This window comes from Helicoverpa armigera, chromosome 30, assembly GCF_030705265.1.
Source record: "Helicoverpa armigera isolate CAAS_96S chromosome 30, ASM3070526v1, whole genome shotgun sequence".
Lineage (NCBI taxonomy): Eukaryota > Metazoa > Arthropoda > Insecta > Lepidoptera > Noctuidae > Helicoverpa > Helicoverpa armigera.
This window is the reverse complement of record NC_087149.1, coordinates 1,435,235-1,447,503: the sequence shown is the minus strand read 5'-3', so window position 1 is coordinate 1,447,503 and position 12,269 is coordinate 1,435,235. Positions and strand designations below refer to the sequence as shown.

At 34.9% G+C, this 12,269-nt stretch overlaps 2 protein-coding genes across 6 annotated transcripts in view; one reads left to right on the top strand and one right to left on the bottom strand.

Moving 5' to 3' along the window:
- Positions 1-4,786: 4,786 nt before the first annotated feature.
- LOC110380551 (ATP synthase subunit e, mitochondrial) lies at positions 4,787-6,852 on the bottom strand. The gene is made up of 3 exons (XM_064043045.1): positions 6,689-6,852; positions 5,790-5,946; positions 4,787-4,978 (listed from the first exon to the last, which is right to left on the bottom strand). Exons 1-3 carry the CDS (start codon positions 6,737-6,739, stop codon positions 4,938-4,940), a joined length of 249 nt encoding a protein of 82 aa, XP_063899115.1. The 5' UTR covers positions 6,740-6,852; the 3' UTR covers positions 4,787-4,937.
- Positions 6,853-7,330: 478 nt separating this feature from the next.
- LOC110380539 (glycerol-3-phosphate acyltransferase 4) overlaps positions 7,331-12,269 on the top strand; it is a 32,293-nt gene continuing 27,354 nt past the window's right edge. For 4 of the 5 annotated variants that reach the window (XM_049848176.2, XM_064043081.1, XM_064043082.1 and 1 more), the window contains exon 1: positions 7,332-7,526. In XM_049848176.2, the coding sequence (XP_049704133.2) occupies positions 7,374-7,526 (153 nt within the window). In that variant the 5' untranslated portion in view covers positions 7,332-7,373. Of the gene's footprint in view, positions 7,527-12,269 lie in introns of all 5 variants that reach the window. The other variant, XM_049848174.2, reaches the window with a different exon arrangement.

Sequence of the window (12,269 nt, the reverse complement as noted above, 5' to 3'; positions counted from 1 at the left end):
AAGTACTCGCTTGATTTATGTGTGTATCAATTCATTTGTGGTTTGGATTTACTGGTTGAATTATTTTAGGTAAGTATACCTACATAGCATACCTAGATATTTACCACGCTGATCTCGGCTGTCGAGTTTTTTCCCAACTTTGTTGGGGTCGGCTTCCAAACTAACCGAATGTAGCTGTGTGCTAATGTGCCATGTGGAGTGACTGCCCGTCTGACCTCCTCAACCAAACTACCCGGGCAACCCAATACCCCTTGGTTGGATGATGTATTTATAGTTATAACATTGTACATATTTACTATATAAAACTGAAAACTACCCGAGTAAAAAGCTTCCTAAAAATTCCGAAACGATTTGAAAATATTATGGTTACCGATAACTAATTTTCTCGCCGCTTGAAGTTCTCCGCTGTGACAGCAACGGCCCAGCACGAACTTGCAAAATGGGATGCCGCAAAAGTAAATAGGAATAGGTACCTATATTAAGTTTGATATTTTAGAAATATTTATCTGGGTTATTGTCTAAGAAGTACAGTTTTAATAACTATTTCGGTTATTAAAACTGTACTTCTACGTACTTATAGATAGTTACTTATTTCAAGTAACTGAATTTAAAAAAGTTGTAACGACTTCTGTTTCGAGGGGACAAGGCAAGGTAAGAATCGATTTTTGGCCAATAGATGGCGCTAAAAGCAAGTTACAATATTTTCATGCCCGATTTGTTTATTATTATTTTCAAATGCACCTTGTATCAATAAAGTTTATTTAAAACATATCTAATTGAGCAATGTAAATAATTTATAGTAAGATTCACAGGCGGTACATTGGCTGTTTGCCAAAGACAATAGTCCGACTGTCTCGGCTTTGCCGCCATTCGCTATACTTTAAAAAAAAGCATCCATGTTTTTTTATGAGTCACGATTTTTATAATATTAATAAATTCGTGAAATCTATACTAATATTATAAAGAGCAAACATTCTTTTGTATGTTACCTAAATAAAGACTCCGAGACTACTGAACCGATTTGAAAAATTCTTTCATTGTTGGAAAGCTACACTCTTCCCGAGTAACATAAGCTATATTTTATCCCGGTACGGGCAGTAGTTCAAACAGGACGCGGGTGAAACCGCTGGAAAACGGCTAGTATTTTTATGTGACTCACGAATTTTATAATATGAATAAATTCGTGAATAATTTTACACATTTTACAGATTTAAGTTTTGAAATGACGTGATTTATATTTTAAATAGCTTTCGTTATGATTTAAGTGAATGGAAAATATAATTAATCATGCACGCTTCCCGCGTTTTATAAGATGATTCAAAAGCGTAAAATATTGTTAGAATGTACGCGAGTTCCTAACATTTACCGCATTATTTATGCATTTCTAGTGCATAAGTTTTGTGTGTGATGAATTGATGTTTCGTTAAAAATAGCTGTAACTATTTCAAAAGCCACCCACTTCAGAACAAACTTCAAAAACAAATGAATGCTTCCCCCGGTGTGCGCCACTGTGACGCACAAAAATGTATCTTCAGGGGCCCGATTCTGCTAAGTTAATAATGTCAAAATTGACTAGAAATTGAATCGAAATAGCAGTTTTAACCATATCGGGCATTCTGCTACTAATATAAGACCAATCGTATTCCAATGACATTCGATTGGTTTGCGATTGGTCTGCCATTTGGTCTATACGGTAGTTTGCTCTACAATCATATTGCAAGCAATCGTAAATCATTTGCAGACAAAATGATTCATTATTGAATCACAGAAACGGATAAAAACGTTTATTTAAAAGAAAAAATAGCGGAATGCCACATACGCTTCAATCGTAATCGAGATCGCAGTCGAACGTGAATCGTATGTCGCTTAAGTAAAATTAGGAGAATCGAGCCCCTGGTGTACTCGCTCTAGCAAACAGTGACACATTGCGCGCGAACATTTGTAAAATGTCCGCGAAACTGCAACCGCCGCGCGCGATGCTAGCTGTGGACTCGCGATATAGCGTACTCTTACACATTTTAGGTGGAAAACTGCGTGGGTTAAACATTGGTTGAAAATACTGAACACTTACAAATAACAATCATAATTATTGTGCACTACGGTAATGCCAAACAAAACACTGAATATTGTGGGAGAAAGCCAAATTACATGTTATTTTGGAAACTCTTTATTAATAGGTACACGTTTAAATATTAACTTTTAACACTCGTCCCTATAGTTAAGAGCTCGTGGCTAAGTCGAAGCCAAAAGCGTCATAAGGTTAAGCAACGCTTGGCGCATTCGCTACGTGGATGGGAGACCATCTTGTCATGACGAGTTCCTACGTAGGAGGGGACATTAAAATGGGTGCGTCCCGTCTGTCATTTGAACACCGTGTTTCAGCATCATCATCTCAGCCATAGGACGTCCACTGCTGAACGTAGGCCTCCCCCTTTGATCTCCACAGATACCTGTTGAAAGCGACCTGCATCCAGTTTCTTCCGGCGACCTTTATAACCGTGTTTCGGAAGGCACATTATAGCCAGTCTTACTGAGACCGGGTTTGCCGAGGTAACTGGGTTAAGGAGGTCAGATAGCCAGTCGCTCCTTGTACCCTAGACTAGAAGCCGAGTCCAACATCTTAGTTTGGAAAAGGCTAGATAGATGATGATGTAGGTAGTCAAAGACATTCAATCTATACTAGCAGCAATCTCTTTGATATTAGTTTAGTTAGTTGGTTAGTTCAACACGATAGCTATATCCCTAAGCCTTTAGGGTACAGAACAGAACAGGTACAAAACTGCGCAAAACTACTAGTATACTCTACAAATATATATTTTTAAACCTACTGAAACTATTAAAGTAACCATGAAATTAGTAGTCCTACTGACCTCGCGAGCAAAATATACTGAAATGATAACGACACGCCCACCCGCGACGTGTTGACGCAAATGATGCGCAAGAGTGTAATAACCGGACTATTAATTATAGCTATAGTTTTTAGTATTAATAGGTACATAGAAATGCACTAAAGACAGCCGGCTTCCAGACAGCTGGGACGTACATACTATACGTATCTTTGACCAGTGGCGGCGTAGCATCGGGTGGCACCCGGGGCGGACTACCTATTGACAGTGAAATATAAATCGCGGACTAAAATTGTAAATTAAAGTACTTAGAAATCGTGTAGATTTCATTCATGATGCTTTTTGCTAGGTTTACCATAAAGAAACCGGAGACAGATCACTGCAAACTTACAAAGCGGTGCGAGCCCGTAATTTTTGAGTTTTGGGACAGTAAAGTACCAGAACGAGTTTAAAAGAAACCGCCGTAAAATTGAAAAGTCGCGAGCGTAGCGAGCGCGAAATTTTTGATTTTTGGGCGCTATGATACCTAAAGAAATTAGAAAAAAGTCAGTGTCAAGTGAAAGGAGCGAGCGCAGCGAGCGCGAAATTTTTTGAGTTTTGGGACACAAAAGTCCTCCACCTCCTAAACAGCTTAGAAATCGTCAGCGTAGAGCGTCTTTAACTTTTTGTTATATTGAGGACTCAAAGAGTTAGCGCAGAATAAATGAGAAATCATAAAAAACCGCGAGCGAAGCGAGCGGGTTTTTTTTTTAACTTTGAGGAATTAAGTAATCCGGTAAAAAACAAGAAAGGGGTGACAGCCGGACTATGTCACCCCTCTCAGTGCCGCCTCGACGCATGTACTGTTGTAGTTTTGTTTAAAATTTTAATAGCGTGCAGTGACTGGTAGTGAACCTAGGCTTTGCAGATTAGAATGGCACCCTCAGTGACTTGTCCCTTCTGCCCGTCCATCCTGGTCGTGCCGACCGAGATGGCACCCCCCGAGACGTGGTACCCGGGGCGGACCGCCCCCTCCGCCCCCCCCTTACGCCGCTACTGTCTTTGACAACTATTAATCTTTCTCTACCATAGGCTAGTTGCGATAAAACAAGCCATAGGGTGTGTAATACCTCTAACTTCCAGACTCTGCTCTGCTTTGAGAAGACTCTGACGACCCACCGATATTAGGAAGGGCGCTGGAGCGCTAGGATTACTAAATCAATCAACTGTACATTTTGTTAAGGCGTATGGAAATTAAGTATTGAGTAGTGTCGTCGGTAATCTGTTATGCGTTCACATAAATACTAGTCAGAATAAAAAATCTCGTATAAAATAGGCATTTTACTGCCAAATGGCATAAAATAACTCAGAAAAGTAGCACCGCAATAGAACTTAATGCCATCTAGTTACAGGTCTATGCATTTTAGAGCACAGCGCCACCTATGTACAGATATTGAAAACTATTTCTTTTAAACTATGATGTCTATCTATAGATGGCAGTTTTTAGTTTACAAACTGTAGTTTATTAAACTAATAAACGGGTAGGTATTTATTTCAAATACATTGAACGGTAAGACCTTAAAAAATAATACCAATTCCTTCTTTATTAACCAGTTACAATGCTCTTTTCGGAAAAAAATTACCTTTTAATCCCAAATAAACTATTTCCCACGCATGGATAAAGAGGTAACTCAAATGCTATCCTGACATATATTTACTGCCAAGTTTCATCAAAATACATAGTTTTAGCGTGCATTTAATACATGTTCTGTAAGTATGTGTGTATGTATGTTTGTTATTCTATTTCCTACTATCTTATCAAACGTAAGTAGTAGCACAGATTACCTTAATTTTAAAAGTATCTTTTATTGTCTTGTTACCAAGATGCGACAGTATTGACATTTGTGGGTTCGATTCTCTGTTGAGGCAATAGTCTGCTGGATTTAAATAAAACAAAAATCTATAATAATCACCTATATTGCATTAAATACATAATTTATTGATGGAATAACGTTGCCAGTACAAAAAACACAATATTTTCTACACCGGCAACACTTTTCAAGATGGCGACGAGCACTATTAACTTAAAACTAGATTTTAGTCCCGTAATGTTCATTTTTTGGCTACCATTTCTTCGAGGGCTTTGATTTCAGCTGAAACAATTAAAAAATGTATTAATCACTATAAAAATACATATTTAAAAAAGCGTCTGCTGTTGTTTATCTGCAATAACTCAAAAACTGCTACACGAATTTCGTGCAGCTCTTAGCAAGATATAATGGGATCAGAAGGAAGATTTAACTATGTTATTTAATTTAAAGATGATAAAGAACTGTGTCTTGAGTGGATAAAAAGTAGCCTATGTCCTTTCTCAGGTTCTAGGCCATCTGTGTAAAAAACTTCGTTTAAATCGGTGTAGTAGTTTCGGCGTTAAAGAGCGACAGATAGAGTTACTCTAGCATTTATAATATCAAGTAAGAATAGTCATTTAAAGCCTGTAAAGTTATAAAAACTCTATTTATGAGTTGTTAAAATATATTCTTTCTAGGAGTTTTTACCATTAGAAACATACTTGCGTAGTAATAAAGAGCTGCGTGGATTTTTTGTCTAGTTTGGCAAAACATTTGCATAAAGATTTCTACCCATAGATGCACCAACATCCTGAACAAACTATTCTCTGTACCAATACCCACCATTCACTTTTGTGAAAACTATATGGTCTATATTTATTTTTTTAATTTTTATAAATGTAACTAATTAATGCTTTTACAGAAATACTTTGACTGATATTTTAAATCTGAAAGCTAGTTTGTTTTTTCTGTGAGGCACTGCTTTAAAAATTATTTCATTGTTAGATTTACTTTCCACAAGAGAAATTACAAATTACATTTTAACTAGATGCAGGCAATTCTTCCTTCAGAAAGCAAGTAAAACCATGTAGAACAGAATTAAAGTTTAACATACCAGCAGCAGCAATCGCCTTCTCCTTCTTAAGCTTCTCGTCTCTGATGACCTTCTCCTTGGCTTCGATCTCACGCAGCTTCTCTTCACGCTTGGAGAGCCGGCTCTGGTGGAACGCTCCATACAGGATGCCGGCACCGAGGAATGACCAGCGGCCGAACTGAAATGCAATGTTAATAAAATGCAAACATAAAGAATGGGATGTAAGCTATACTAATATAAGGTTCCGAAACTATAATATATGAAAAATTCTTTGGGTAGATATATTTTCAAACAACTCCATCTATTCAGTAATATCTCTGAGTGGAAAATTCTCTTCATTGTCAATACAGTTCTCTTCTATACTCCACTTAGGTTGAGTCTAATTAGGTTAAAGTCTTCATAGGAGTTGAGAATATCGATAAGTTTCTAATCTTACTTGATACATCCAACACATATTTAACATAAAAGCGTAATTGATTAAAGGCAACTATCAGTCGGTTTCATAGCTAAGTTGAAGTTTAGCTTTCATATCATTAAGGTAACCCAACATGTATGATGGGTAGAGTAACAGTACTCAACAAAATGTAGTAAATTATTTGGGGTTCGTTATTTCCTTCTATTTTACTCGTTATATGTTGCAGTTATACTATAAGAGGATAGAGAATTACAAACATAGTTATTTTCAACAAATTACAAATCCTAAAATGCAAGGTTACATGAAAAAACTATGCATAAAATATTTCAACTTAACACTGTCCACATAACAAAACAAACATTGAGATTGAACCTCTTTTTTGAGAAATTAAGTTTTAAAAAGAAAAATGGATTTAAATTAAGAATTTCAGTTCGAAAACACTGTGTTACATAATGGTAGGTTTAGAACGAAAAATGTTTTGTAACAAATAAAATATTGTAATTACCCTGATGAGTGGCGACACTCGCACTGGGGGTCCAAAGGGAAGCTCAGACATCTTGAATTATAATTTATCTGGGACCTGAAAATCCAAACAGGATTTATTGAAAAATCCCAAGATTCGATTTGCCGTAGAGGTTATAACTGGGTGGGGTTGCCAAGAAAATTTTTTGACCACAGCTGTCAAAAATTTTACATTTATTTTTAGTAACTTTGCATAGTTATAATTGATTATTTTAATAATTTAATTATTATGTTGGTTTTGATTGGTGAGCATAAAATCCGATTTTTGCGATCTTATTTATTGATTTTTGTTGTAACATTCAATAGTGACGACATTCGTCACATCACTAATAACTAAACGAATTTGACAGTGGTCACGTTTTGATCATCCGTCAGCAAATCAGCTGTGATGTCTCTGTAAGATAATTCTCAAAAAAAACAATGAAATTATACAGATTTTATCTTAAAAGTCTTAGAAACATATTAGAATGCATATATTTCTGATTAACTAATGGATTAATGCAAGAAATACTTTAAAATAAAACAATATGTTATCGTTCATTTCCCCGCAGCAAAAACAAAAAGCAATTTTGACACATCTGACAAATTTCTGACAGCCAACGAATGAATGACACCCGTTCGTTTTTCATTCGCTATAAAATTGCTCAATTAATCAATCAGTCATCAAAATGGCGTTGATCATGCCGTTCGTGTCCGTTGCTATATCTATACTGTACACGCCGTTATTACTTTTAATATTGTGCATAATATTCCTTGCTTCAATTGGAAAATCTTTGGGCGTCCGGAGACTATACGTGAACATACTGCTGAAACTTTTCGAGGTACGTAAATATTTTTCCCGAATAATCAAAATTAAAAACATTTTTTTTTACTACGAAACAGCATGTGAGGTCAATATTGTTAAGAAAAAATTCTTATTTACTTATTTTTTTCTTTGTAAAGTTGAATAAAATTCTTGTTAGGTTATCGTCCTGTGTTCTGTAGTTCTGTTATGAGTCATCTACGTGTGTTTTATTGTTTTATCTTGGAATATTTAGCACGTAAAAGACTTGGTTCGTCTATTACGCGTTAAGGGCTAAAATTCATAGTTCACACGCGTTCAGACCGCTCGATATCGGTTTTGCCGGCTCGTAAACACCTGACATGCCATTTTCTTGCCATGTGTGTGTCTGACTGGCAATCTAGCCAGATGGCAGTTTGTCCCAATCGATTATTTGTACACCAGTTATTTTTTGCGTTTGATTTCTTACATGCAGCTGCAAAAGTTAGGTATATCCTTAAAAGGTCGTAAAAGGTCTTGAATTTCTGTCAAAATCCTTTTAAAATCTTATTGGAAAATGTTAGTCTGTGATAAACTTATTTAAATTCAATGTTTGTTACCAAAAAACACCTGTAACCCAAAAGTATATAATTCTAGCCATCTTGTGCGGTTTTATCTGCATCCTCAGTCAACTACAAGCCATACCAGGATAAAATATAGCTTAAAACACTCACACACACAAGAAAATTTACTTTTATTAGCAAAAAGAAATCATATCCTTTAGCTAACCTTACAAAATTTTTTAAGGTTGTAGGAACCTTAAAAATCTTGTATTTTTATAATGTTAGTGTAGTCTAGCTGTTGCTTATGGTTTCATCCACATCCTGCAGGAACTACTGTCTGTACCAGGATAAAATATAGCCTATGTTACTCGGGAAGAGTGTAGCTTTCTAACTGTGAAAGAATTTGTCAAATTGGTTCAGAAGTTTTGGAGCCTTTAAGTCACAAACATAATATGTTTCCTTTTTATTATATTAGAGAGATTTAAACTATTAACTTTTATCAAATAGACAGTGCAGTCATCATTGGTCAAACATATGTGGCCAGTATTAATCAAATAAACATTATCGAAATCAAAATTTGTTTATTCAAACTTGGCTGCAAAACAGCCCTTTTCGAACGCCAACAAAAGACAGCCTCAAAACGCCCACCCTTCAACCACTTCCTATGTGTTTTTGCTGGGAAGAAGAAGTGGCGCAACAAACTCCCAATAACACATGAAATGAGCATTGGTACAAACTGTACAAAATAAGATGTAAACATGTACACAAGATGTAAATAAGAGTTCCAACATAGTCTACCTTCTTGCATGCTAGTAGTATCTTTGATAGTAAACACAAGTTGAAGCCAGGAATTATGACAACAGAATGACTTGCAAAAAAATAAGTTAGTGATGTCATAATATTAGAAAGTAAGTCAATATAATATGAGTGAAGTAGACTAAACTCTTATAAATATAACTACATATATAAATAAACCTAAAAATTAAAATTAAAAAAGAAATTGTCTTCTACCATCTGTGACTAGAATTCGAGAAACAAATAAAAAAATCTTTTATATTTTTGAAATTTTTGTATGATGAGAAGTGGGGCCTTTATTATATTATACTAGCTTTTGCCCGCGACTTCGTTCGCATGATATAGTGACTTCCGGCATATTTTTGGTTTGACCAATAGATGGCGCTATATGTCCGGAATAAATTTTATTTTTTATTTTTATATATTTTTTTTGAAATAAAAACTATCCTATGTCCTTTCTCAAGTTCCAAACTATGTTTGTACCAAATTTCACACAAATCGGTTCAGTAGTTTAGGCGTGAAGAAAAGACAGACAGACAGACAGAAAGACAGACAGACAGACAGACAGAGTTACTTTCACATTTATAATATTAGTTAGGATTGCAATTGTCTAATTTTAGGTGCATCTTTTTCTTAATTTCTCCTTTTACAAAATTCGAAAGTATTATATGTACATTACTTATTTCTCAACATATTTCTAAAAATACTTTCTATTTTTGGTTTTGTTTAAAAAAAAATGCTTAAATAACTACTACTTATACTTTTGTTTCTATGCAACTCAAGTTTGTTATTTGGCATAAGTTCAAAATAAACTTCTTTGTTCTATACAATACAATGTTGTATACATACTTATTTGTTACCACTTGCCATATTTGCATACTCATGTTACAAATGAAAACAAAGAAAACTTCTCAACATTGTAAATGTGATAAAAACTTAATGAAGAAAAACAATTGACAATAAGGACACAGTTTTAAACAAATAAAGAAATCATCATCTGCCTAGCCTTTTCCCAACTATGTTGGGGTCGGCTTCCAGTCTAACAGGATGCAGCTGAGTACCAGTGTTTTTGTTTTGAAGAATAAAGAAACCTGGAACCCTTACTGCATAGCCTTTTCATACTAATAGGGATTGGCACATTAGTGTCAGTAAGGGGTGGTAAGAAGCCAAAAAGACAAACAGACAGCCTGATTCAGACGGTGATACCCAGTACCTGTGTGCCTAGGATACTAACTTCCCACACTCAGACAAAAACTTTCCTGTATATTATTCTGATATATAGGTAGTTATTTCATAGTCATAAATTCATCCATCCTTGTAAACTTTGGCCTTCATCATATTAATAACTAGTCGTTTTTAACCTTTTAACTCGCGTCGTTCGGAACTACTGGCCGAACCGGGATAAAATATAGCCTACTAGCTTTTGCCCGCAACTTCGTTCGCGTGGAATAGTGACTACCAGCAGATTTTTGATTTGACCAATAGATGGCGCTATATGTCCGGAATAATTTTTTTTTTTTTTTTTTTATAATAAAAACTATCCTATGTTCTTTCTCAAGTTTCAAACTATGTCTGTACCAAATTTCACACAAATCGGTTCAGTAGTTTAGGCGTGAAGAAAAGACAGACAGACAGACAGACAGACAGTCAGAGTTACTTTCACATTTATAATATTAGTTAGGATGTTACTCGGGAAGAGTGTAGCTTTCCAACAGTGAAAGAATTTTTCAAATCCGTTTCCGAGTCTTTAGGGTATATAAATAAACAAAAAAACAATGTTTCCTCTTTTTTATATTAGTGTAGAAATAGGATGTTGGATACCTACATGATTGTTAATTATTTTGTTCTGATAGCCGAATGGATTACTAATTTTAATTTATGTAATCGATTTATAAGGATTTGATAACAGTTCTTGATCCCTGCAATATAATATCCGTTTGTATTATCTTTCCTATATCTTTGTAAATGCGATTATTTAGACTTTGCAGTACTCATAGGTGTTTTTTTCTACAAACAATAGGTAGGTTTTTGACCTCATGTTGTGAATTATGTATGTATTATTTTATCGAGGTATTTTTAATTGGCTTATGTTTAACTGATCACCAGATATAGTAACAAACAGCAGACAAAAATAGTAAATGATCACCAAAATGAAACTCGCATTTTAATGTAAAACTATCACCAAAGTTTTAACACTTTGCTATCCTATTTAAGTAAAATTACTCCAAAATAAATCATGCGTAAGCCAAAAATAGTAAATGATCACCAAAATTAAACCACCATTTTAAAGTAAGATGATAACCAAAGTTTTTAAATTCTGCTATCCTATTTAAGCAAAATGAGTCCAAAAAAATCATTGTTATCCCAAAAGTAGTAAATGATCACCAAAAGTAGTAAATGATCATCAAAAAAGTTTTTACATCTTGCTATCCTGTTTAAGTAAACTGACTCCAAAAAAATAAGTTCGGCCTGATAAAATAAATGTAATAACATTATGGGGACCCTTTTCCTGCACTAGCGTGGAAAATTGTCTATTGCATGCCTCTAAACAGTGCGATAAGAGTGTATTGAGAAACACATTCTTCTTCTTCTTTCTCCTGCCCTGTTCCCAATTTTACTTGGCGTCGGCGCAATATGTCATTTTCTTCCATTTTCCCCTGTCACTCGTCATACTGACACTCACGCATGCATTGCAAGCCGGACACATAACTTAATATGGCATCATAATACTTTATTTGGTAATAAGCCTACATTTTATGGCAATCACAGTGACTTATTTAGGGAAAAATAATACATTAATTTGGTCGTCAAGAGTTGGTGATCATTTACTAAATTTGGTGGTCGAATACAATTTAAAGTGAAGTCATGACTAAAATAGCTGGTACTATTACATTTTTAGACTTTATTTTTCTGGTGTTCAGTAGATATTTCTGGTTGCAAAACTAAGGGTATCAAAGCATTTTATGGTGGTCATTATATTTGTTCCCTTTTTAATTTATATACGTAGGAAGGGGTTATATTGGAATTATCGATAACTAGTCCCTACACTAGATATTCGCTATAAATCGGCTATGTATTTGATGATAGTCGTTTACCCGCGGTTTCACCCGCGTCCCGTGTGAACTACTGTCCGTACCGGGATAAAATATAGCCTATGTTACTAGGGAAGAGTGTAGCTTTCCAACAGTGGAAGAATTTTTCAAATCGGTTTAGTAATTTCGGAGCGTTTAAGTTATAAACAAACATTTATTTTTATAGTTTGAATATTAGTGTAGATAGTAAATGACCACTTGTCATTATAAATTTTATTGTGTATAGTTTTATCGAGGCATTTTTATTGCTCTGTTTATTATCATTGGTTTTATTAATACCTAGCGACTGGCCCCAGGTGCGCTAGGGGTATGTTTATAATAGGTATACCTACGTAATACGTATATGAATCATCT

Bases quoted from the DNA above. Each gene is read 5' to 3' on its own strand.
- LOC110380551 (XM_064043045.1), bottom strand. From the start codon at position 6,739: ATGTCTGAGCTTCCCTTTGGACCCCCAGTGCGAGTGTCGCCACTCATC. The intron at 5,947-6,688 runs GTAATTACAATA...ATTGCATTTCAG, and splicing joins GAGTGTCGCCACTCATCAGG to TTCGGCCGCTGGTCATTCCT. The intron at 4,979-5,789 runs GTATGTTAAACT...TAATTGTTTCAG, and splicing joins GAAGGCGATTGCTGCTGCTG to CTGAAATCAAAGCCCTCGAA.